The sequence below is a fragment of the Meles meles genome, chromosome X (genome assembly GCF_922984935.1).
Source record: "Meles meles chromosome X, mMelMel3.1 paternal haplotype, whole genome shotgun sequence".
NCBI lineage: Eukaryota > Metazoa > Chordata > Mammalia > Carnivora > Mustelidae > Meles > Meles meles.
The window spans coordinates 27,801,933-27,826,617 of NC_060087.1; the positions used below are offsets into that span (position 1 = coordinate 27,801,933).

The 24,685-nt window shown below is 36.2% G+C and overlaps 1 protein-coding gene across 9 annotated transcripts in view; it reads right to left on the reverse strand.

Annotated features, from left to right (window-relative positions):
• DMD (dystrophin) overlaps window positions 1–24,685 on the reverse strand; it is a 2,324,635-nt gene that overhangs the window by 771,719 nt on the left and 1,528,231 nt on the right. For all 9 annotated transcript variants that reach the window (XM_045994540.1, XM_045994546.1, XM_045994545.1 and 6 more), the window contains 2 exons: window positions 17,717–17,864; window positions 15,208–15,357 (listed from right to left, as the gene is read on the reverse strand). In XM_045994540.1, coding sequence (XP_045850496.1) covers window positions 15,208–15,357; window positions 17,717–17,864 — 298 coding nt within the window. The remainder of the gene's footprint in view (window positions 1–15,207; window positions 15,358–17,716; window positions 17,865–24,685) is intronic.

The following is a 24,685-nucleotide window of genomic DNA, read 5'->3' on the forward strand; positions in this document are numbered from 1 at the left end:
ATAGTACGATAATTCTTCATAACAACGTATTATAGTACATACTGTGTCCTTAGCTCCTCACTGAACCCAGGGAGATGCACAAACAAGCCTCATAGTACATCACCATTTAAAAAATGGGGAAAAGGGGTGCCTGGGTGGCTCAGTGGGTTAAAGCCTCTGCCTTCGGCTCGGGTCATGATCCCAGAGTCCTGGGATTGAGCCCCACGTCGGGCTCTATGCTCGGCAGGGAGCCTGCTTCCCTTCCTCTCTCTCTGCCTGCCTCTCTGCCTGCTTGTGATCTCTGTCTGTCAAATAAATAAAATCTTTTAAAAAATGGGGAAAAGGATTAAAACAACAACAAGAAACATGTTTTAAATTAGTAGTCTATGGTTAGGAGCTAGGGAGGGGTGAAACTGCATTGGGACTATTATTAATTGCGAAGTTTAGTGATCTTTTCAGGACTGAGATGAAGTGTGGAGGGTGGGAAGATGGAGCAGGGAGAGTCATTGCACAGCCCATTACAATATTTGAGGGTCCATTCAAAAGTAGCCACATATGAAAGAAATAAGCTAGAAGTTGCAAAGGTGCATCACGTCTTAGGAAAACTGATTCTTCAAAGGAGAAGAGATTATTTAATCCAATTACACCCCAGCTTCAGTACAAACAATATAATATGTTAATATCAACATCTTAATTATTTTAGTGCTGAACAATTATTTTCATCTGAGCTGAAACACTATAAAACACTATAAAACCTTAACTATAAACTATCTTTTCTATTAATTTCCTGTTTCCTTTTATTTGTTGGTAATGAATGAGCACCCATATAGAACCTCAAAACTAATTCTCTCTCCCTTCACCAGCACCATCACTGACTGTAGCAGAAAGATACATATCACTGATATGAACAAAACAATACAGTAGCTTTAAAGAGATAACAGTATTGGTCTAGGATTTATAACCACAGTGAAAGCAGCAATAAAAGCTATCTTCATGAGAGTCACTTAAACTGTGATTGAGTTGCAGATTTTTATTCTTTGTAAATATTTAAGGAAGTTCGAATATTATGGTCTTATTCAAAACTGTTGATGTCACCCACATCACGAACAGGCAGAATGTGTCACCTTCATAAGAAATTTATTTTTAGACAGTGTTTAAGGCATAATCATCAGTCACAGGTTGCCCATGGATTGCAACTATCAGGACAAATGGAGTTTTCTCAAAATATCCTTCTGATGACTTTGGTTTCTGGCCCATTTCTTGGTCCATCTCTTTTCCTCCACACTTGGCCAACCATGCCAAAGATGGACTGTACTTTTCCCGGTGATAACTGAAAATGTTCACAAATTATAACTGTGCCATTCAGTTCAAACACTTTTTACTTCTAGAGCAAAACAGACTGATTTTCTCCAACAACAAACAAGGAAATGGTCTCTTCAATTCTCATAATTAGTTCTAATATCAGTAAATAAATCAAAAGACAGCAAAACAAAGTTTGTCTGTGAGGTCCTTATCAGTCTTTCATAACCCATACAGTGGCCTTGTCCTGAACTATAAGGGGGATAAATGAGGGGAATGCTGACTTTGGCATCCAGCTTACCCTCGGTTAATCTAGCTCATCCTTCTCAGCTGACACGAGACAGAAATAACATCAAAGGGTGATAAACTCTTTCCTGCAAACCTAGGGTTCCATGGTTCGCTGGCCCCAGCCCTAATCTATCAATCCATTTTCTACACAATGAAAGGTAAGAAACACATTACAGATCAGTTATAAGCCCTGGAAGGTGGTCTATGACAAAAAGGTAATACATCAACCAACCCAATGTTCAGTGTCCCTTTCCTAGAGTTTGAAGCAGTAGGGGTCAGCTGACATGCATATAGTAGCCAGGATTTAGTATTAAATTATTTTAGGTACATACACACACTCACACATTTTGTAGTATAAGTGTGAAGACTTGGCAGAAAAGTTCCTTTTTGGTATGATTCTGATCTTTTATACAAATAGCACTGTTATTTTATTTTATTTTATTTTTGCATTACTTATTGCCTTTGCACACTAAGTAATAAATGAAACTGGGTTAGAATTTACAATCTGTGCTCTTAAACACTGCTTTAATCTTTACTTGTTATTCAATGTCAGTTTAAGGAGATGGCATATAAAAGCCTCCATTTAATGCCATTTCAAGATTACTATATTTTTATTTATTTTATTTATTTATTTATTTTTAATATTTTATTTATTTGACAGAGAGAAATCACAAGTAGGCAGAGAGGCAGGCAGAGAGAGAAGAGGAAGCAGGCTCCCCGTGGAGCAGAAAGCCCAATGTGGGGCTTGATCCCAGGACCCTGGGATCATGACCTGAGCCGAAGGCAGACGCTTTAACCCACTGAGCCACCCAGGTGCCCCAAGATTACTATATTTTTAAAAAGAAAGGCAATCCCTCTAAAAGTATCAGCATTAACTCTATATAAGCTAGTTGTTACAAAGCAAAAGAACTACAGAAACAAAAGGAACAAGTTTTTATATTAGTAGAATCTCTTTTTATTATATCATTTCTTCTAAAATTCATTTCTGTAGGGCAAACATCTTTGTGCTAATAAAGGACTTACTTCAAAAATGTTACTCTGAAGGTCAGAATTATGAAATTTTTCTCTTTTTATCCACATTGTACTTTTCTTCATTTTAAATTCATTGTGAACAGGAAAGAAAGTTTGCTAAGAATAGACACATCTGTTTTTAATCTGAAATTAGTTTACCTTTATAATAAAGTCTGGTCCACAGCATATTGAAATGACAAATTTTCATACTCACTGTACCCTATCAGTATGTATACAGACAAAAATAGTTTTAATATGGAAATGAGTTATTGCACCAGTATCAATGCTTTACAATGCATGCTGAATTTTTGTTTGTTTATATTTTTAAAAATAGCATTGCATTGAAATGAACAAATTATCTTATATTACACTGAGTTTCCCTAATAGAACATTTCATGACTCTAATGAAACTTTCTACAAATGGTTTCTCATCACTCCACCAAAATGGAGGAAACCAACATCAAGAATGGAGGTAGAAGAAGGGTATGGAGAAGCACTGTGGAGGTTCACTTATGCTCTGTCTGGATTTCTGGGTTAAAGTCAGGAAAGTTGATTGATCCCAAAGGTGCCCAGGGTTAAATAGGCCACCTTAAATTATGCTCATACTCAAAACATGAAAATGTTGGTGTTTGAAAAGAATGGTTGACTATGAGGACTTCATAACCAATGTTAAGAGAAAAATCCATCATTTTCCAATAATGTTATCAGAAATACTAGCTGGTTATACATATTGCAAATAATGAGATCTGTGAAATGGGATGGTGCTGATTAAAAACCTCTCTGCTTTCCAGGAGGGCCATTTGATGACTTTGGTGACTCTAACTCTTCTCTCTTTCAGCTCTTGAATTCATAATCGTGGAACTTTTGCAGCTGTCTCTCCAAGAGCCATGTTTACAGGTGTTTGATTAAGAGAGTGAATATTATTCAGGCTTAAAAAAGAAAAAATCTGGCCATATCTAAGAAGATGGAACTTCCTGGAGGACATTATGGTAACTGAAAAAAACCAGGTCAAATACTACACGATTCCACTTATTGGAGGTATCTAAAATAGTCGAATTCATAGAAATAGAGAATAGAATGGTGGTTACCAATGCAATGAGGAGAGGGAAATGGGAGCTGCACAATGGGGAAAGAGTCTCAGCCACATAAGATAAACAAATAATTTGCTTCTTGAGATCTCCTATATGGTATAATGCTTACAGTTAACAATACTGTATTATACTCTTAAAAATTTGTTAAGAGGGTAGATGTCATGCTAAGGGCTCTTACTACAATAAAAGAATGAAGGTGATTCAGTCAGAACTTTGTGATGGGTCTTTGTGTTTTTAACATTGTCCCTGATTTTATGTTAAAGTTAATACTTTTGACCAATTACAATGTGCCAGATTCTGTGTTAAGCATTTCTAATGCACTCCTTCATTAAATTTTCACCACAACTATGTTCTAGTATAACCTGCATTTTACAGATGTTATAACTGACATATGGACAGGACAAATAAAAGATTACAGTGCTAGTAATGGGTAGAATCCATAGTCCATAAAGCCCACTACTAATCAACACAATAAATGTCACCCTCATAAGTCCTGTTTACTTTCCACTTGTTTGTAAAATGTCTGATTGACATTCCTGGAAATCCCTGAAATTTCGGTAGTTTGGAAAGTTAAAAAACATGTATTATAAATGTATTTCCATTAAGGAGCAATTCATGTTGTAACAGTAACAGTCGGGTTTCTTGGACAGGCTAACCCTCTCAACTTCACTAACATGTCAAAAGAAGAGGGTGCTGCTGCTGTGAAGAACATCAGCAGTGGAAACAGTTGTAGTAACTAAGACCTGGGCCAAGCCCACCACTGAGGGCCTGATGTTTTGTCCTCACAACTGGGCTGACTATATATCCATACATACACATACATTTAATATTATAAAGTAGACCACTCATGAGAGTGAAAGAGGGAGCTGTTAAAAATCATGATGGTTTAACAGGCAAAATCAGGACCTGTCAGAGCAAACTGAGATGTACTCAGGACACATAACCTAGTAAGAACTACTATCTTAGGGTGAAATTACAGGAAGGCAAAGTTAAGGATGCATATATTAAAAACTTTTAACAACTATTCACACCCCCCTTTAATTCTCAGCCTCAAACTACTTAGCAACTCTAAATTAGAAGAGATATAAATTAATGGAATGTCAAGCCCTATGTGACTCTGAATGTCCTTTAAATAAAGGAAGGGTGGGAATTGATTATGATATGAGTAGAACAGCATGTGGCACATAGTGGTCACTCATTAGATGTTTTGTGAATAAAGGATTTAATAAATAAATGTTTTGATGTAATTATTAACTACATAAAGGAAACTTCCAAGATGATGGATTTCTAAGAAATCACAAGCTATATGTCATAACATAATAGTAATTAGGCAAACACCAGTTTCTTATATTTTTGTAAAGATATTTTTCTTTGGTTAAAAAATGTAATTCACATGAAAGGCAGGATTGATTGGTAACAACTAGAACAATCTATTAATCATGGTCTTTGATATGAAATTAATCATTTGGAACAAATGTCCATTTTTGAACAAGGAGGGAAAAGACAAGTTTTAGCTTGATTTATCTCTTTTTTACTATCCATATCTGTAGTAACGACTTATAATAACTAGCACTACATAGCAAACATATTTGGAAAAAGATGAAACATTTATTTACTTGACACAAATGAAAAGAACAAATCTAAACTGTTTACTCCTCTGATGAAAAGTTAGAAGTAACATGATTAGAGGTAAATATAAAAGGAACTCTATCTCTGGAAATTGTAATATATTCATTTGTATATAGCAGAAGATGGCCTGCCAGTTTCACTCCATTTTTACTTTCGTACTGTTTATTTATTTTTTTAAAATAACCTCTGTAGCCCTGTGATCAACATCACATTATTCCACTATTGAAGCTTTTCTACAGGAGCTCAGTTAGGTTAGGGGTTAGGGTTAGGTTAGGGGGTTAGGGGGTGCTTGGGTGGCTCAGTTGGTTGCGTGGGTGACTACCTTCAGCTCAGGTCATATCCTGGAGTCCCAGGATTGAGTTCTGCATTGGGCCCCCTGCTCAGGGGGAAGTCTGATTCTCCATCTGACCCTCCTTCCTCTCATGCTCCTCCCCACTGCTAAATGGATGAATAAAACTAAAAAAAAAAAAGCTTTTTACATATATATCTATTTTACATATATACGTATGTATATTTTAGAGAGAGAGAGACAAAGAGAGAGAGAGAGAGAATCTTAAGTAGGCTCCACACTGGTGTGGAGCCCAGTGCAAATCAAGAGTCAATGCTTAACTGACTGAACCACCCAGGTGCCCCTACATATATTTTTAAACTTAATTTTTTTTCTAGGCAAGATCAGGTTTTTGAATTAAAAGGGACTTAACTGAAATTCATTTTTTTGGCAAAATTTCTCATTTGTGTTTATAGAATGTTTTAGTTTCTGTATGTACTGTTTTATAATATCTAGGCATTAACAAGTTAAAATAGTAACTTATTGTTTACACATAAGTGTCAAAATAGGATGCAAAAATTTAAATTTATTCAACAAAATGAAAATAGGTTATTATGACTAATAGGAATATACAATGTATTCTACCTGCAAAATTACTTTACACCAAATACAGTATTCTGAAACAACATAAACATATTTTCCTATATTACCTAGTCATAAATGTTCCAGGATAAAGAAAATGGTAGAAAATAATTTGAAAACATAACACCTAGTTTTCCAAAAATGGCAAAGAGCAAAGCAAAAACTCTCATATATAAAAGGAAATTCCAGTTTTTACTTTTAAAGGAACAATGGAGAAAAATGAGAAACCTTTTTCTTTCTTGTTTCTAGCATTTTAACTACAGAAAAATCACTTGAGCTTCACTAAAATGTTTTAAAAAACTATTCATTCTGGATTCTGGATATGAAACTTTTAAATAGAGAACAATATGTCCTCAAATAAGTCACATACCCTTTCTAGGATTCAGTGTTTTAATCTAGAAGATGTGAGAGTAATTTAGCCTCCTTTGGACCCTTCCATCTGAATTAACCCATGAGTCTACAAAACAAATGTTCCATTATTTGACCTTTAAATAAAGTATAGGAAGAACATAATAGGATTCAAAAATAAATACTGGTAAGACATATTTTGATTCTAAATAATGGGTAGTTGAAAAAGTATCTGCACATAACAAGTAAAAACAATGATGAATAAAGAAAACAGACATAAAGTGACAATGAAAGAAGATGAAAAGGAAGGTAAAGAGTCAGAAGAAAGAACAGAAAATAATGACTCACATACACTAACCTGGGCAGAACAAAAATGATATCTATATACACAGATAAGTAGATTTATGATAGACACAGGGAGATACTAATCCATATGCAAAAACATACTTCACAGGGAAAAAGGAAGAGGGATAGGGATGGGAACAGGTAGGAAGGGAGAATCCACCCCCCCCAGCACACAGCAGTTCAGAGAACATATAAAGAGATATGAAGAATGATAAATATTTGAAACAACATAGAGTCAGACATGTGTATCAAGATTATAGAGTGAGACACTCCGAGAAAAAAACACACAGAGGCTAGCTTTAAAAACATTCCCATTTTGTGGATATTAAAAGTATTATTATTTAACCCACTAAGCCACCCAGGCACCTCTAAAAGTATTATTGTTATTATTTTTTAAAGATTTTTATTTATTTATTTGACAGACATATCACAAGTAGTCAGAGAGGCAGGCAGAGAGAGAGAGGAGGAAGCAGACTCCCCACTGAGCAGAGAGCCCGATGTGGGGCTCGATCCCAGGACCCTGAGACCATGACCTGAGCCAAAGGCAGAGGCCTTAGCTCACTGAACCAGCCAGGCACCCCTAAAAGTATTATTACTAATGACTGCAAAGGTCAAGATATGTTTTAGGTAAAAACAAGGATTTCATTTCATGATCCTTATCTAGAGGTAGCCATAAACTTAAACCAAGTAAACCTTAAAGTCTTACAGTTTGAAGCCTTAAACTTAAACCTTTAGAGCATTTCCCATCTCTGGTATAAAGAGAAGCTATGGAGGTCAAGACATGTTAACACGGTTTTGCAACAAACTCATTACAGTGCCCATCACTCCTGTAAAGGAATAACTATTTTACTTCCAAACGTGGTCTTCTTTATTCACTAATGAAACACAAAGGTCCCAAAGCAATTGCTAAATTGGTTAATATGCAGGATATAGCATATTAGAGTTAGTGGGGAGAAAGACACTTGCCACTCGGGATTGTGACATGACATTTTTGGAGAAGCTGCACATCAAGAAACTGGCATATTTGTATCCCAGCAACCATGACTTACTAGTTACAATTATACCACTCATTATAGTCTTTGGGTGGAAAAGAGGGGCTAGAGAATAAAAGGGAGGGGTCCCCATTATTTCTTCTCTCTAGATTGAGAATTTGAAGTTTAATCATGATCAAGACTGTCTTGTGATCATCATGACCATCTTTCTTTACTTTTTAAAATCTTCTGACCTACGCCATCATGTCTGTAAAATATCAAAGTGACTTTCCACTGTACTACTTTGGGACCAATTCTATGAAACTTATTATTTGTATTCTACTTTAAAAATTTATTTTAAACTATGTGAGACAAAACTGAATTAAACTTTTGTAATTGGACTATTCTTTATAGGCACAATCAAAAAATCAAATGAGCACATAAGAAATATGGGGTAAAATATTATACCTGTTACCTGATTGGGGTCAAGTTGCAGGTATATTTTGGCAGTTAGAATATCTCAAGATTTCTTACCCTAAGTATTAGGTTTTCTTTTTCTGTTTAATGTTTCATCTAAATAAAATGTCAAATAATTTAAAAAAAATAAAATCTTCTGACTTGTGTACTGACTTAAATTTGGCACTTTTTTCTATTCTTAATTTAGACATAGGGACTTAGAACAGACACTTAAATAATTTTTATCTTATTCATTTTATTCTTTCATTCTTAATTTTCATTCTTATTATTCATAATAATATATTATGATATAGTAATATAATTCAAGATGGTACTCATTGTCATAGCTTTAATTTTGTATCATAAAAAAATTTTTTTACTTTAGGGGCACCTGGGTGGCTTAGTCGTTAAGCAGCTGCCTTCGGTTCAGGTCATGATCCCAGGGTTCTGGGATCAAGTCCCACATTGGGCTCCCTGCTCTGCAGGAAGCCTGCTTCTCCCTCTCCCACTCCCCCTGCTTGTGTTCCCTCTTACTGTGTCTCTCTCTGTTGAATAAATAAATAAAAATCTTAAAAGAATTTTTGACTTCATATTCTGCTGTGGAACAGATAAAACCTTGACCCATGTCATATAAAGCTGCTATTACATGTTTCACAGATTTGTTATAAAGATTTTATTTATTTATTTATTTGAGAGAGAGAGATCATGAGTGGGAGGGAATGGGAGAGGGAAAGGAAGAAGCAGACTCTGCAGGGGAGGGAGCCTGATGCAGGGCTCGATCCCAGGACCCTGAGATCATGACCTGATATGAAGGCAGATGTTTAACTGAATGAGCCACCCAGGTGCCCCTGTTTCATAGTTTAAAATAGTTCTCTTCACATTTCCTACAATTACAATTTTTGTGTTCCTTTTGTGATGCCAAGACATACTGAGATATGGAATATTTGGGGACATCTCTCCTCCTTGTTTTCTTCCCATGGGTTTTGTTTTGTTAGTGTTTTCAGATTACACTTACAAGTGAAATCATGCAATACTTGTCTTTATTTGTCTCATGCTAGCTTTATGAGTGATTATTCTAGTACCTTTCCTATATATTTACATTTACCAGTGAGATTTGTACTTTTATGTTTTCTTGTTACTAATTGGTGTCCTTTCTTTTCATGTTAAAGAAGTCTTTTCTTATAAGGCCAGTTTAATGGTGATGAACTCCTTTAGTTTCTGCTTATCTGGAAAGCTCTTTATTTCTCCTTCAATTCTCCATGATGACATTGCCAGGTAAGGTATTCTTGGTTGGAAGTTTTTTCCTCTCAGCATTTTGAATATGTCCCCCCCCCCCCCCGCTTTTTTTTGGTCTGCAAAGTTTCTGCTGAAAATCTGCTGAGATTCTTAGGGGAGTTGCCTTGTACATAACACATTTTTTTTCCTTATTGCTTTTAAGGTTCTGTCTTTATCTTTACTTTTGACATTTTAATTATAATGTGTCTTATTGTGAGTATTTTTAAGTCATTTTATTTGTAACTCTCTGGGATTCCTGGATCTGGATGTTTATATCCTCCTTCAGGTTAGGTTAGTTTTCTGCCATTATTTCTTAAAATAATTTTTCTGCCCCCTTCTCTCTTTTTCTGAACCCCTGTAATGTGAATGTTATTCTACTTGATACTCTTCCAAGGTTTCTTAAGTTATATTAACTTCTTAAGATTTTTTTCCTATATGCCACTGTGCTTGGGTGAGTTCCACTGCACTGTATACTAGCTCACTCATTTTTTCTTCTGTTTTGTCTTGTCTGCTATTGAATGCCTCTAGTGTGTTTTTCAGTTCTGTTTTTGTATTCTTCAGCTCTGTGACTTCTGTTTGGTACTTCCTTATATCTCTTTGTGGAAGCTCTCACTACATTCATCCACCCTTTCAAGTTTGATGAGCAAATTTATCACTACTCCTTTAAACTCTTCAACAGGTAAATTACTTAATTCCATTTCATTTAATTTCCCTGAGGTTTTATCTTGTTCTTTCCTTTGGAACATATTCTTCTATTTCCTCATGTTATATGGCTTTTTATTTTTATTTATTTATTTATTTATTTTTGGTATTAGGAGAAATGGCTACCCCTCTCAGTCTTGAAGGGATGACCTTGTGTAGGAGATGAATCTTGTCATTCAACTTTGATCTAGCTCTTGATTGTTTCTTGAATCTCCACAATTGTCTAAGCAGCCTGATTTATTATTGATTGGTTGCAGTTATTAAGAATGTGCCAAGACCTGTTACTGTTCCCATGAAAGGAATCTCAGTCAGCTCTTAGTTTTAGGCTGATTGGAAGCCAGACTCTCAGGATGCAGGTTTTAAAGTATGCAAATATACACTGTTCTAAGGGGCCACAATTATGAACCCTGATGTCATCCAGATCAGGAGATCCAGAAGTGTCCCCTGGGTGACTGTCAAAAAAAAAAAAGGCACCAGATAAGTATATCAAGTCATTTCTGAGATGTACTGGTGAGGCACAGTGAGATTGTGAGAAAGGATACAGATGGTGTCCCCTGACCTACCTTCCCTAAAAGCCCATCTGTAGCTTCTACATCTGTGGCAAACCTGGAGCCTGTCCCTCAGGCTGAAGCTCTAGGAAAATAATCTTTCCTAAAGAAAGACTAAGGTGTATTTCTGTCTGCTGTCTGTACTGTGCCTTGGGGATGAGAGCCTGATGAAAAAACCAATCTCGCTGATTGTTACAATCCCAAGGGACTCAGGAATGTAACCCTTCCTGGCCACCAAAGTTAGGCAATCAAGGAGCATTCCCTGTGTGACCAGTGTATACCTGGTGACTTTAGCAAGGTAGCAGGAAAGCAGAGGGATGAGGCACACCTTCTGGATTTGGCAAGGCAGTGGGAGAGTGCAGGAACCATGTGTTGCCCATGGCTTTGGTAGGGTAGCAGGATACCCTTCTGGCTCTAGCAGGGTAGTCAAAGTTGTTGGGAACTCAAGCCTGCCTGTGCTAGAAAGGGAGAGTGCGAAAGTGGCACCCACCAGCACTTAAATCTGGGAGAGATTCCAAGCCAATCCATGCCCCTCTAGCTGATTCTTGATAAGCAAATGGGTCTATTTCATAGTCTAAACATTTTTCAAACTGTTGCTATTATGCTGAGTCTTGGGGCAAGTGAGTCTATGTATGAGCCCTTTAAGAACAGTATCTCAGTTCCCTACAGCCCTTTCGGTACTCCTGGATGTAAGACCCATTGTTTTTCAAAGCTAGATGTTTTGGTAGCTCATCTATCCAGTGTAGGTCTCATGGGTTAAGGTGCTTGAATGAACCTCTTTCTCCTCAGGTAGAAGTTCCTGTTCTGTGAAGTCCATCCTAATTGTCGGCTGCCATGCTAGACAGTGTCTCTGAGTCTCTTACCTGTCCTGATGTGGCACTGTTATCCTTTGTTGTGGAGGAATCCTTCAGCTAGTTTTCAGGTGTTTTTCAGAGGGAACTATTTTATATGTAGTTGTATATTCACTGTGTCCATGGCAGAAGGTGAGTTTAGGATCTTCCCATGCCACCACATTGGACACCACCCCGACAGTGAAGTCTCTACTATTCTTTCCCATCACCTATATACAGAAATTTTTCTCAGGAAGTAACTGTGACATTTTTAAAATAAGGCACTTTGTATGACGTGAAAATTATAGTTCAGCAATATCTTTTTGGCATGAACTTGTCCCTGGTTTAAAGGATTACAGTTCGCTTTATATTCTGGATGGAACAAAATTAACAGGTATTAAATATGCTCAGTAAGGGAGTAGGACTGTGGTATTAAATGGATATGAGGTTTTAAAACATTTTTGGAAGGTCAAAACCTTCCAAATGAGTAGAACTACATGAATACATATAAAGTAAGGGAGAAATAGCCTTAGGTGTAGGGAGATCTGACCTTGGCATAATCTGGAGACTAGAGGGAGCCCCATGAGGGGCTAGGAAGTGAGTTAAAATTTGGGTACGTAAAGTTTGTAGATGGAACTTTGGCCCTAGTTCAAAACTACCACAATGAATGGTGTTCCCTTAACATTTACCTATAAGCAAAAATAAATATGAATCAAGACAAATAAGAAGTGTGCAGTTCTTATCTAAAGAAATTAAAGTTGGTATCTGGAATAAATCTCAGCAGTCATTGTGGGCATCTCAGAATAAAGCCCACTGCAGTACAGAATTTGAAGATATCTTCTAGCAAGAGGGTCAATTCTCTGCTTTAGCACACAGAGCAAAATATCCCAGCCAACAAGATGCACCCACAGTCTATTTCTTATTCTTATACATAAATATACAGAAGGTCATTGGCTCTATGAATTAAGTCTACAACCCCAAAAGAGAAAATGACAGGGAAATAGAAAAATTCTTTGACAGACACAACTTACAAAAGCTTATACTCAAAGAAATGAAAAATCTCACCATCCCCGGTATCTATTAAAGAAATTGAATCAATCATCAAAAACTTTCCCACAAAAAAATAACTTCATCTCCAGATAGATTTACAATTGAATTCTCTGAAACATCTTGAAAAGAAATAATACCAATCTGGAACAATTTCTTCCAGAAAAAAAAAGAGAGTACTTTTCAACTTCTTTTTATGACTAGTCTAACATTGCTATCAACACTTGAGAAAGATACTATAAAAAAAATTACAGATGACTTTCTGTCATGAACAACAATATAAAAATTCTAAACAACATATTAGAAAATGAATCTAGCAATCTATAAGAAGTACAAGACTTCATGACCAGTATGATTTCTTTCAGGAATCCCAGAGTAGTTTCACATTCAGAACCAGTGGCTGTAGTTTATTGCATTCACACAAAGGAGAAAAATCATAGGCTCAATAAATACAGAAAAAACATTTGAATATATTCAATAACTGTTCATCATAAAAACATGAACTGGGAATAAGGAGAAATTCCTTAATTTGATTAAAAGAAGCTATAAAATGTCCTATGACAAACATAATATTTAATGATAAATTATTGAAAGCTTTCCATCTGAGACAGGAAATGAGCCAAGGTTTCTCATTATTGCCCCTTCTATTAAACATTGTATTGGAAGTTCTAGTCTATGCAAAAAAATAAAATAAAATTCAAAGCACTGAAAAGAGAGAAACTATCTCTGTTTGATGACACAACTGTGCACATAAAAAATGCAAAAGATTCTGAAAACTATTAATATTAATAAGTGAATTTAGCAAGGACAATGAATATCTGCATAATACACAAAAATCTACTATATTTTTATATACCGACAACAAAGAGAAAATAAAATTCAAAATGAATTCCATTTATTAAATAGGATCAAAATGTCAAATATCAGGGATGAAATCTAATAAAAAATGTGCAGGTCCTCTGGACTGAACACTGCAAAATACGGTGGTAAAAGCATTCAAGAAGACCAAAATAAATGAAGGGATGTATCATTTTCACAGATTTAGGGGACTCACTAGTGTAAAGATGTTAACTGATCTACAAATTCAACACAATTTCAAACATTACCCTGTCAGACTTCAGTGAAAATTGGCAAGTCGGTTCTAAAATATATTTGCTAAAGCAATAAACCAAAACTAACAAAGACAATCTGGACTAAGAAGAACGAAGTTGGAGGGTTTAGATTAGCAGATCCCCAAAACTTAGACAAAACAATTGCATCTATGCATACAATGGAATGTTACTCAGTTAAAAAAAGGAATGGAGTTCTGATACCTGCTAGATTGTGGATGAACCTTGAAAACTTTATGCTAAGTGAAATAATTTACACACAAACGGACAGACAGACTATCAGTCTACTTTTATGAACTTCTAGAACAGGCAAAATCATAGAGAAAGAGTAGATTAGAGATTGTGTGGGTGCGTAGCAGGATGTGGAGTTACCGCTTGATAATTACAGAATTTCTGTCTGGAGGAATGAAAATGTTTCATACATAGGTAATGGTCATGGTTGCCCATTGTGAATGTAATATATGACACTGAATTGTACACTTAGAAATCACGAAAATGACAAATTTTATGTTATATCCTTTATACCACAGTATAAACAAAAATAAATACACCCAAATCATTGAATTATACACTTTTAAATGGGTGCACTGTATGGTATATAAATTATGTCTCAGTAAATCTATTAAAAATGATTCTTATTAAGCTAGTGTGGTAACACTTGAAGGACAGAAACAGTCAAAAGGAAGAGACTAGAGAGTGTAGGAGCAGATTTATATGTATGTTCATGAGATTTACAACAAAGTTGCCACAGGAGTACAGTGGGAAAAGAATTGCTTTTTGATGGACTGATGTTATTTTCATGATAAATTCATATATGCCACTGGTTTTAAAGAATAAGTATGTATTAATTTGATATTTAAAATTATTACATTTATGAAGTGTCCAAGGTAGAAAGACAAAGACTCACAAGTTAGATGACTAAGTAACTAAGTGAACAAATGAACAAACAAATACAAAACACCTTTCACATCAATCACTGATTAAGTCTGTACTATGAGTAAGGATAAGTAATTTTGATTTATAATACTTGTTGAAGTGGACTGCTTCTATCTTGGTTAAATACTGTCATTACACACCTGAATGCTGAATTCCTTCAACTGTTTTGCAGTCTAATTCTTTAGCATAACTCAAGCAAAGTAACAATGGTTTATATTTTGGCTGTTGGTCATTAATGTATTGCCATCCACCATTATTCTTTCCATCCATAGCGAATCATGGAGCCAAATCAAATGGTCAGGTTAAAATACACACCAATCCACATACCTGTTCCCCTCCCCCAACCCCAGCAATAAAACACCCATGAAACAAAACAAATACAAACACTGGCAACATATAACACATATGATAGCAGAGATGGCTAATGTCTAACCTTTATCCACTGAAGATTTGTCTGCTTGAGCTTATTTTTAAGTTTATCTTGCTCTTCTGGGCTTATGGGAGCACTTACAAGCACTGTTCCTCCAGTTTCATTTAATTGTTTTAGAATTCCCTGGCGCAGGGGCAACTCTTCTGCTAGTAACTGAAATAGACAAATGCAACAACATTTATAATGAATTACAGCACAATTCCAACTATCTTGTCTTTGTCTCTATTAATTAGTCTATCAAAATGAAGCAATTTGACTGAAGGCCGACTGCTGCCTCAAATACCAACCACTTCCTACAGAGTGCAGAATTGATGGACTGGAGCACCCCCTCCCAAGGAGATAAACCTGTCATAGAAAGGATCAGAATATCTAATCTCTTGGAAATTCTTTCTAAGGAAGAAAGTATCTCCTGGTATCATGAGCTCCAAAATTACACCCCAAGCATTGTTAAGAGTTTGAAAACACATCTCTGTCAGAAACAGAGCAATCTGGGTAAATTCATCATCCTCTCAGGTAGTAAGCAACCATGCTATAAATTACTACAGAGTAAAAAACTGCATTATCATATTGAGAGCTAACTACCATTGAGACCATACCAGGTACCAGGTGCTGGGTTAACCTCATCACATATCATATAAAAATCAACTGAGATAATATAATTCTATGAGGTAGATCCTATTATCTTCTTCTTTTTCAGAAGGAAGCTGAGACAGAGAGATTAAATCCTGACAGAGAGGTTAAGTACCAGCTCCAAGGACACAAAAGTTGCAAGCAAAGGAGCTGTGATTCCAACTTGGGCAATTTCATTCAAGATCCCTTAATTTTGATTCCCCCACAACCCTGAATTTCTTTTATTCATTCAGTCTTCCATTATAAAGGCCCTTTCCCAAGACCTACAAACCACCATGGTTGTTAATAACTGTCCTTTATTTATTTGTGTCATCTAGAGCTACAGTGTCTAATTATAGTGTCACTAGCCACATGAGGCTACTTAAATTGAAATTAATTAAATTTCAATAACGCATAAAAGTCAGTTCCCTGGTCACACTATTTTTCAAGTACTCAAAAGGCATCTACAGCTTGTGACTACTGCAATAGACAATAGAGAGCATTACCGTCATCACAGAAAGTTCTGTTGGACAGTGCTGATCTAGATTGTTTAAGGAAAAATGAAAATCAATGCACATTTATTAATAAGCAAATAGCACTAAACATATCTCTTAAATGATGTATCAATTACATTGCTATATATAATACTCAGTACATTTAGGAAAGATTGATTTTCAAGAACACACTGAGTTCATTCTTCTATGATATACCCATCTTCAAACGAACCAAAGATCCAAAACTTGGTAGTTTTTTGTTTTTGTTTTTGTTTTGCCATATCTGACAGAGAGTAGGTGCTCAATATTTGTTTACTGAACTAAGCATTAATTTTATTTTTATATTCTATCCTCTGTTCGGGTACAAATTTCTTGTCTCACAGAAATAAGTGGTTGACATTGGAGTCTAATTTGCGTGTACAAACCAACTGAATCATTGATAAAGGAGCAATTCCATTTCCTTTGATTATATGACCTTGTAAAATGAGGATAACAGCAACCATTTTGAAAGTTTTATATGGAGATTAAACAAATAGCAGATATAAGTACATCTAATACTTAGCACATAACAGAAGACGATTAAATGTTAATTTCCTCTTTCTTTTCACCTTCACTTCAAGAATTATAGTAAAACAGATCCAAATAAGTCTCTTTCCTAAAACTAAAACCAGGAAAGTTAATCTAACTACAAAATTAGTGCATGTCAGTCAGCCAGGTGAGGTAATCAGTAATAAGCAGACATCACAATAGGAAGGCATGAAAAGCCTCTTGAATAGTCTCGATGTCTATTCAGCCAGTATAGAATGTGATTCAACACCACAAACCTCCAACCACACCTAGACAAACAAACACTTTTAGGCAAATCCGACACCTCTAATTAGAGGCTGAAATAGTGCGATTGATTTGGCAGTTAAGATCCTTCCTAAGAAATGGGATTCATTTCTAAAATTTCCCTCCAGTTTTTGAAATAATTTGGAGTTGTAAAATTCTCTAATATGTCTGAGATCAATTTCAAATTAGTTTTCAAAATGCTGTCACACACACACACACACACACACACACACACTTTTTACAAAATATATACTTTCTGGGAAACTCTGGGTTTAAACAATATAAAGTTTTGAGGAAATCTAGTGAGGAGCTATCAATAACCTGATGGGCAGGAAATCAATGATTAAATACCTTAAAAATAGATTCATATACTCTTTTATTTTATTTCATATTATTTTAATTTTTTATAAACATATAATGTATTCTTAGTCCCAGGGGTACAGGTCTGTGAATCGCTCGATTTACATACTTCACAGCACTCACCATAGCATATACCCTCCCCAATTCATATACTCTTTATACAAGTAGGTCCTGGGGTTTAAAAAAAAAAAAAAAAAGAAACAAAAAAACAAAATTACCTTGACTTGTTCAAGTTTTTCTTTTAGCTGCTGCTCATTTCCAGGTTCAAGTGGAATACTAGCAATGCTATCCGCTTCTTGCAACCATAAAACAAATTCATTTACATCTCTTTGAAATTCTGACAAGATATTCTTCTGTTCTTCTAGCCTGGAGAAATAAGAATATAACTGTTATAAACAACATATTTCTCAAACTTTTCTTTCTTATTTTTTTAAAAGAAAACTCAGAAACAAAAAAAAAAGGTGGTAACACTTTCAAGAAAATAAGCAATTTAAAAGATGTTAACAATATGCAACCTTTAAAGAAAATTCATTTACTTTGCACAAAGAAACCTCAGTATCTCCAGAACCTCTTAAATGTAAGAGGTTAAAACTGCTAAAGAAAAAACTTATAATTTAAAAAAAAATTCCAGGGGCGCCTGGGTGGCTCAGTGGGTTAAAGCCAATGCCTTCGGCTCAGGTCCTGATCTCAGGGTCCTGGGATCGAGACCCACAGCGGGCTCTCTGCACAGCAGGGAGCCTGCTTCCTTCTCTCTCTCTCTCTGCCTGCTTCTCTGCCTACTTGTGATCTCTCTCTTTCTCTGTTGAATAAATAAATAAAATTAAAAAAAAATTCCAATATAATGTTTTTAAATGAGAGCAGTGTTTTTCCACCTCAGCGTTACTAACATTTTGGGTTGGATAATTTTTAGTTGTGAGGGGCTGTCCTCTGCCTTGGAGGAGGCTTAGCAGTATCCCTGGCCTTTCCCCATTAGATGCCAGTACAATTTCCCCCCCAACTGTGACAAGTAAAAATGTCTTAAGGCACTACCAAATATCCCCTTGGGAGCAAAACTGCCCCAGGGTGAGAGCCACTGCACTAGAACAAGTATATAATGTTGGGGCACCTGGGTGGCTCAGTGGGTTAAGCTGCTGCCTTCGGCTCAGGTCATGATTTCAGGGTCCTGGGATCGAGCCCCACATCAGGCTCTCTGCTCTGCAGGGAGCCTGCTTCCCCCTCTCTCTCTGTCTGCTGCTCTACTTGTGATCTCTCTCTCTTTCTGTGTCAAATAAATAAAATATTTAAAAAAAAAAATTCCAACATAATGTTTTTAAATGAGAGCAGTGATTTTCCACCTCAGCGTTACTAACATTTTGGGTTGGATAATTTTTAGTTGTGAGGGGCTGTCCTCTGCCTTGGAGGAGGCTTAGCAGTATCCCTGGCCTTTCCCCATTAGATGCCAGTACAATTTCCCCCCCAACTGTGACAAGTAAAAATGTCTTAAGGCACTACCAAATATCCCCTTGGGAGCAAAACTGCCCCAGGGTGAGAGCCACTGCACTAGAACAAGTATATAATGTGAGGTTGCCTGCTCTAAAATGCTTAAATAAAATACACCTTTCTGGGAAATTGTAGGGTAAAAGTAAAAACAAGGGAATAAAAAGAACACTAAGTTTCTACATGTTAAAATGTTTTCCAAATTATGATTCACAGTCTTTTTTGAGGAAAACTGAGTTAAAATACTGCACATATGTTGTACTAGTGGAACTTTTTAATTATAAAAACATATATACTGTATGTTTTTCAATTAGCCATAAATTTATTCTTTTTTTAAATATATTTTTTAATTTATTTGACAGAGAGAAATCACAACTAGGCAGAGAGGCAGGCAGAGAGAGAGGAGGAAGCAGGCTCCCCGCGGAGCAGAGAGCCCGATGTGGGGCTTGATCCCAGGACCCTGGGATCATGACCTGAGCCGAAGGCAGAGGCTTTAACTCACTGAGCCACCCAGGCGCCCCTAGATGTAAGCTTTTAATTGAATACACACACATATGCACACACATACATATATATAAGTGTAATTTCCCATATATACATTACATATATATATATATATATATATATAAATACAGATACATGACAGTACACCTATGACTGCTGTATAGCTCAAGATATTTTTAGAAAGTGTACAAACGACCAGAAAAATAGAACGTTATCAGAAGCCCAGAGGCCCCTCTTGTCCCTTACAGTTACTACCTCCAAGTATAACCAGTATCCTGTCATCTTCGATTATGTTGGCTATATTGAACATTAAGTATAGGGAATGATATGCTATCTACTCTTCTGTATCTTGTCTCTTTCATTCAACATAATATTTATAATAATCAACCATGTGGTATATAGCCTAATTTGTTTCATCTCCTGGCTGTAGAGTACTGAACTGTTTAAATATGTATCTCTACTGGTGGCCATTTGGGTTGTTTCCATTTTGGGGACATTTAGTCGTTTTTTTGTTTTCAATTTAACAAATATTTATTAAGGACTTACTAACTTCCAGCAAGGCTATTGGGCATTAGGATTCAAGACAGAAACATTGTGTGCCATGCCTTGATGATCTGCATGAGAGGAAACAAGTGATTCCCATGTGTAAGAAAAAGACACAGCCTGTCTCATTTATAGCCTGATCAAAGACAGAGTGTTGAGAGAACTACTATTACATTCTTTCCCCAAACTGGGTCCACTTATTGAATTTATCCTTGTCTATATTCAGTTTCGCTCTTTGATTACAGTTTGTCCAAAGTCTGTTCTAGGGCATGTGAGGAGACATTCTCTTTTCTGTCTATTCTCAACAAGGCAGACTCTATAAAAACTCAAGTCATATTCTGGGATCCTATGAAAACCCAAGTCATATTACATTACTGTTGCAGTCAAAACTCTTCTATTGCTTCCCAATGTATTCACAGCAAAGCCAAAGTCATTACAGTGTTCTGTGAGGGTCTAGATCTGTGATAGATATGGTAGATACCTTCCCATGTAGCTACCGAGAACCTGAAATGCTAAAGGGGAATTTAGATGTGCGTTAAGTGTACAATATACACCAGATTTCAGAGACTTAGTTCAAAAAATATTCTTTGTACCTTCTACTCAAGTTTGTTGAGAACCTACAAACTGCTGTAAAATAATAAAACTATTTTAAAAGAGAATGGAAAACATCTCATTAACACTTTCTTTTTTCCATTAATACTTTCTATGGGATGTACAGGTTGAAGTAATATTTTTAATATATTAGGTTAAGTGAAATATATTCCTTTAATCTGTTCCTACTTTTAAAAAAAAGATATGATGACACAAATCTCAATTACATATGTGGCTTACCTTATTTTTCGATCAACCACCACTGATCTACGATATCTGCTGATCCCCAATCTTCTTACTTCTTTGACCTCACTTCCATCTACTCTGCTTCCTTGCTGTGATCCCCAAATATACTACATGGGTCCCCACTTCTAAATCTCTGTACTTGCTGTGTGTTTCTGCAGACAATGTCCTTCCCTCAAATATCAAGTATGGCTGTCTCCTTCATCTTCCGCAGGTCTTCCCTGATGACCCTACCAAAAATTACACTTCTCCTCCCAAATTTCTATTCTTTCTCCCTGTTTTTAATCTTTCTAGTTCCTAAATGTAACAAAGCTATAGTTTGGTTATTTTATATAACGTCTATCTTACACACATGAAATGAAGTTTCCTGACAGCAAAGATTTTTATTTATTGCCGTAGCCTTTGCTCCTGGAACAACACCTGGCACAAAACAGATGCTAAATCAGTAAATTTTGCATTAATGAATGAATTCTGCCATCATCATTTTCCATTTTACATGCATTCCTACTTTTAAAGAATCCTTCCTATTCATTGTAATACCAATAGGTGATGGGAACTAAAAAGTACACCTGTCAAGATGAGCACCTGGTGATGTATGGAAGTGTTGAATCACTATACTGTACACCTGATACTAATATTACATTGTATGTTAACTAATTGGAATTTAAATAAAAACTTAAAAAAAGAATCTTTCCTATTCTTTGTAATACTGATTCTGAAACATGGTTTAATTTACTTGAAAATGTGTATGACAATATTTCACCAAACTAAAGACACCTTCAGTTGCAGGTCATATAAAACCATCCTTAATTCTGCCAGGCGGGAATCAGAAAAGGCGTGGTGCTGATGAAACAATGATGTTTATCGTTTAAAGGCTTTCTTCAATTAAGAAGTTGTTCTTTTAGATTCTTTTATATTTTTGTCATATATTCCTCTTGCATACGCATGAGAAGTAAAATATAAGTGATAAATTGATGAGGTAGTCCTAAGACTTTCTTGTATTTAGAACTTGCCTCTCCTGTATCACTTTTCCCTTCAGAGTAACTGACCTCTGTCTTTACCCATACCCTATCAGAAATGATTTCTTAAGAGGGCTCCACCACTATTTCTCAGATTTTCTTCCAAACCACATGTGGCCTGGCCAGCAGAGATTGTGAAACCCACTCTGGTTTCAGTGATTTTAATGTGATGAAATGTGCAGTTTAGAACAGATGAAATTTAGTTCAGTAGCAAAGTTTCCCAGTGCTGATATAGCTATTTAGGTTCTTTGACTGCTACCAAGTTGCTGGTCAGTTCAGGATTTTTTAAAAAAATTCATAATACAATGACAGTTTACTGTTATCTTTAGCTTATAATTATGAATGGATATTATTATCGGCATTATCTGCCTGATGCTTTAGCTTATTTTCCATTAATAGAGTCAATAAAGATTTGGCATTACTTTCCATGGGAATTAATGTTTGATTGCATGAGTTTTTGCCAATGACAAATATTTTGGACCCTCTTGTATGTGAAAAGTAAGCATGTGGACATCAATGCCTAACGTTGACATTACAGGTTAGCAAAGTGTTCAAGATTTATACAGGAAGGGTCAAGAAATAAAGCTGGTGAGGTGGCTAGCTGCTGGGGTATGAAGTACCTATAACATTTTGTTTTAATCTGTAGGTGATGAACGACTTAAAGGTTTTGAGAAGGGCAAGATTTTATCTAAGCTCCCTCTGGCTATCCTGTGGAAAGTGGATGTGGGCACAGGTGGTATGGCAAGAGACTGAGGAATCAAGTATGAGACTCTCATAAAAGGACAGGCATAAAGTAATGAAGGTTCAAGTCATCAAGACCTAAGGGAGGAAAAGGGTAAGGTAGAATATAAGAAAAATGTAGGAGGAAATTCAACAGGACCTGGGGATAAAAGGAGACAGACTGGTATTAGTGGCTAGTGATTGTTGAGCAGTAACTAGGTGGTAGCCACCGAATCAAGTATCAAGAACCCACATTACTAGTATGAGATGGTACTCATCTTTCCTTATTTGCAGTTGAAAGAAAATGCAGCTTAGTATTTTGCCCAAGGTCATACAGCTATTAAGTAGTCAATCCAACATTCGGTCCTGGGTCATCTGGGTCTGTGCACTTCTCCTGACCATTACATCTGGTCTATGAGAGCTTCCACCTTATCTAGCTGAGGAGACAGTATTTACTCCAGTGAAGAGTACAGTGAATTGCATCAGATATTTGGGGGAAATTACTAGTAGAAAAAACAAGAGATTTGGAACTTAAAGAGCTGGAAATATAGATTTCAGAGTCCTCTGCAATAAATTGGTGGATACAATATGGGAAACTAACTTGCACTAATCATTTACTCTTCGTATTTGGCATCTTCTGATGTCCATTCTTTCTTCATTTTCACATTAATGATTAGCAATTCTCCCTCTTGCTTGTTTAAATTGATAAATTAAAGAAAAAGTCCATTTCACAGTTATTCATTGATTTTTTTTAATGTATGGGTAACTTGCGGCTCCTGCTCCTCCTCTACTTTCCCTTCTTTGATGTGGAAAGCCAAAGGAATGCCTTGAGTATTCTTCTGGCCCCTCCGAAAGCTACAGGGGCCTGTGAAGGAGTTCTTCATTTCAACACTCAGCTGAAAAAGAACATGGCTCTCCCTTCTTGCAGTCCACATTCTTGTTTTCACTAATGATCCTGAAGCCCCTACCTTTGACTTTACAGGAATGAAAGGGGAGAAGGGAGGAAGCTGAACCTCAAGAGACAAACTGCACTCCCTACAAAACTATCCCATCCCATCCAGTCCTCTGACATGGACTGGGACATGGGGTACAGAGGAGGTTGAAATCACTGGGCGTAAACAGTACTGTTGTCCTTCTTAGTAAACTTTATGGGGAAGTGGCTGGTGTCAGTTGCTGACAGCTTGTTTTAGAATGTGGAATAGAACCATTTTTCTACAAACTCTGGACTGAGAAGCAATTCTCAGAGGAAAAATTCCATTATAGACATCCTTTATTTGTTTAAAAGTTCTAAGATGGGGGCGCCTGGGTGGCTCAGTTGGTTAAGCCTCTGCCTTCGGTTCAGGTCATGATCTCGGGGTCCTGGGATCGAGCTCCGCATCGGACTCTCTGCTCAGCTTCCCCTGCCTGCCTCCTTGCTTACTTGTGATTGCTCTCTGTCAAAATAAAAAAAAATCTTTAAAAAAAAAGTTCTAAGATGGTTCAAATACTGTGTCTAGGTTTCAAGGGTGTGTGTGTCAGTCTACCTCATCATTTTTCCTTTTTCTTTTCTCTCCTTCCTTCACCCTCTCTCCTTTCCTCCCTCCTTCCCTCCATTTCTTCCTTCCATCCATCCTTCCTCCCTCCCTCCCTCCCTTCACAAATCTTTGTCTCCTTTGGTATTTGGCTACATCATCTTGCAGTGTCCCAAATACTCAAGAACAACCTTATTCCTAACATTATTTTTCACTCATTTTAGTTAACTAAAACTTTGCTTAATCAGATTACATTTATAAAACCTAGACAGATGGGTAAAAGCTTTTCTCTGCCTTCATCTAGAAATTGACCATAACAGGGAGAGAAAAAATCCAAAACCTAGCAAACAAAAGCTTGAAGAACAAAAGAGAGTAACAGCAAACAAACAAACAAACAAAAAGCACCTCAAACCTAGAATAAAATTGTAGAAGCAAAAGTATCCTCAACCTCACTTCAAACCTGTCTCAAATTAATTACTTGCATATATTTTTCTTTCAGGAATATTCAGCTAAGAAAAAGAGGGAAAATGTATTTATCCTTTTTTTAATTAAGATTTATATATTTAATTGCCATCAAACT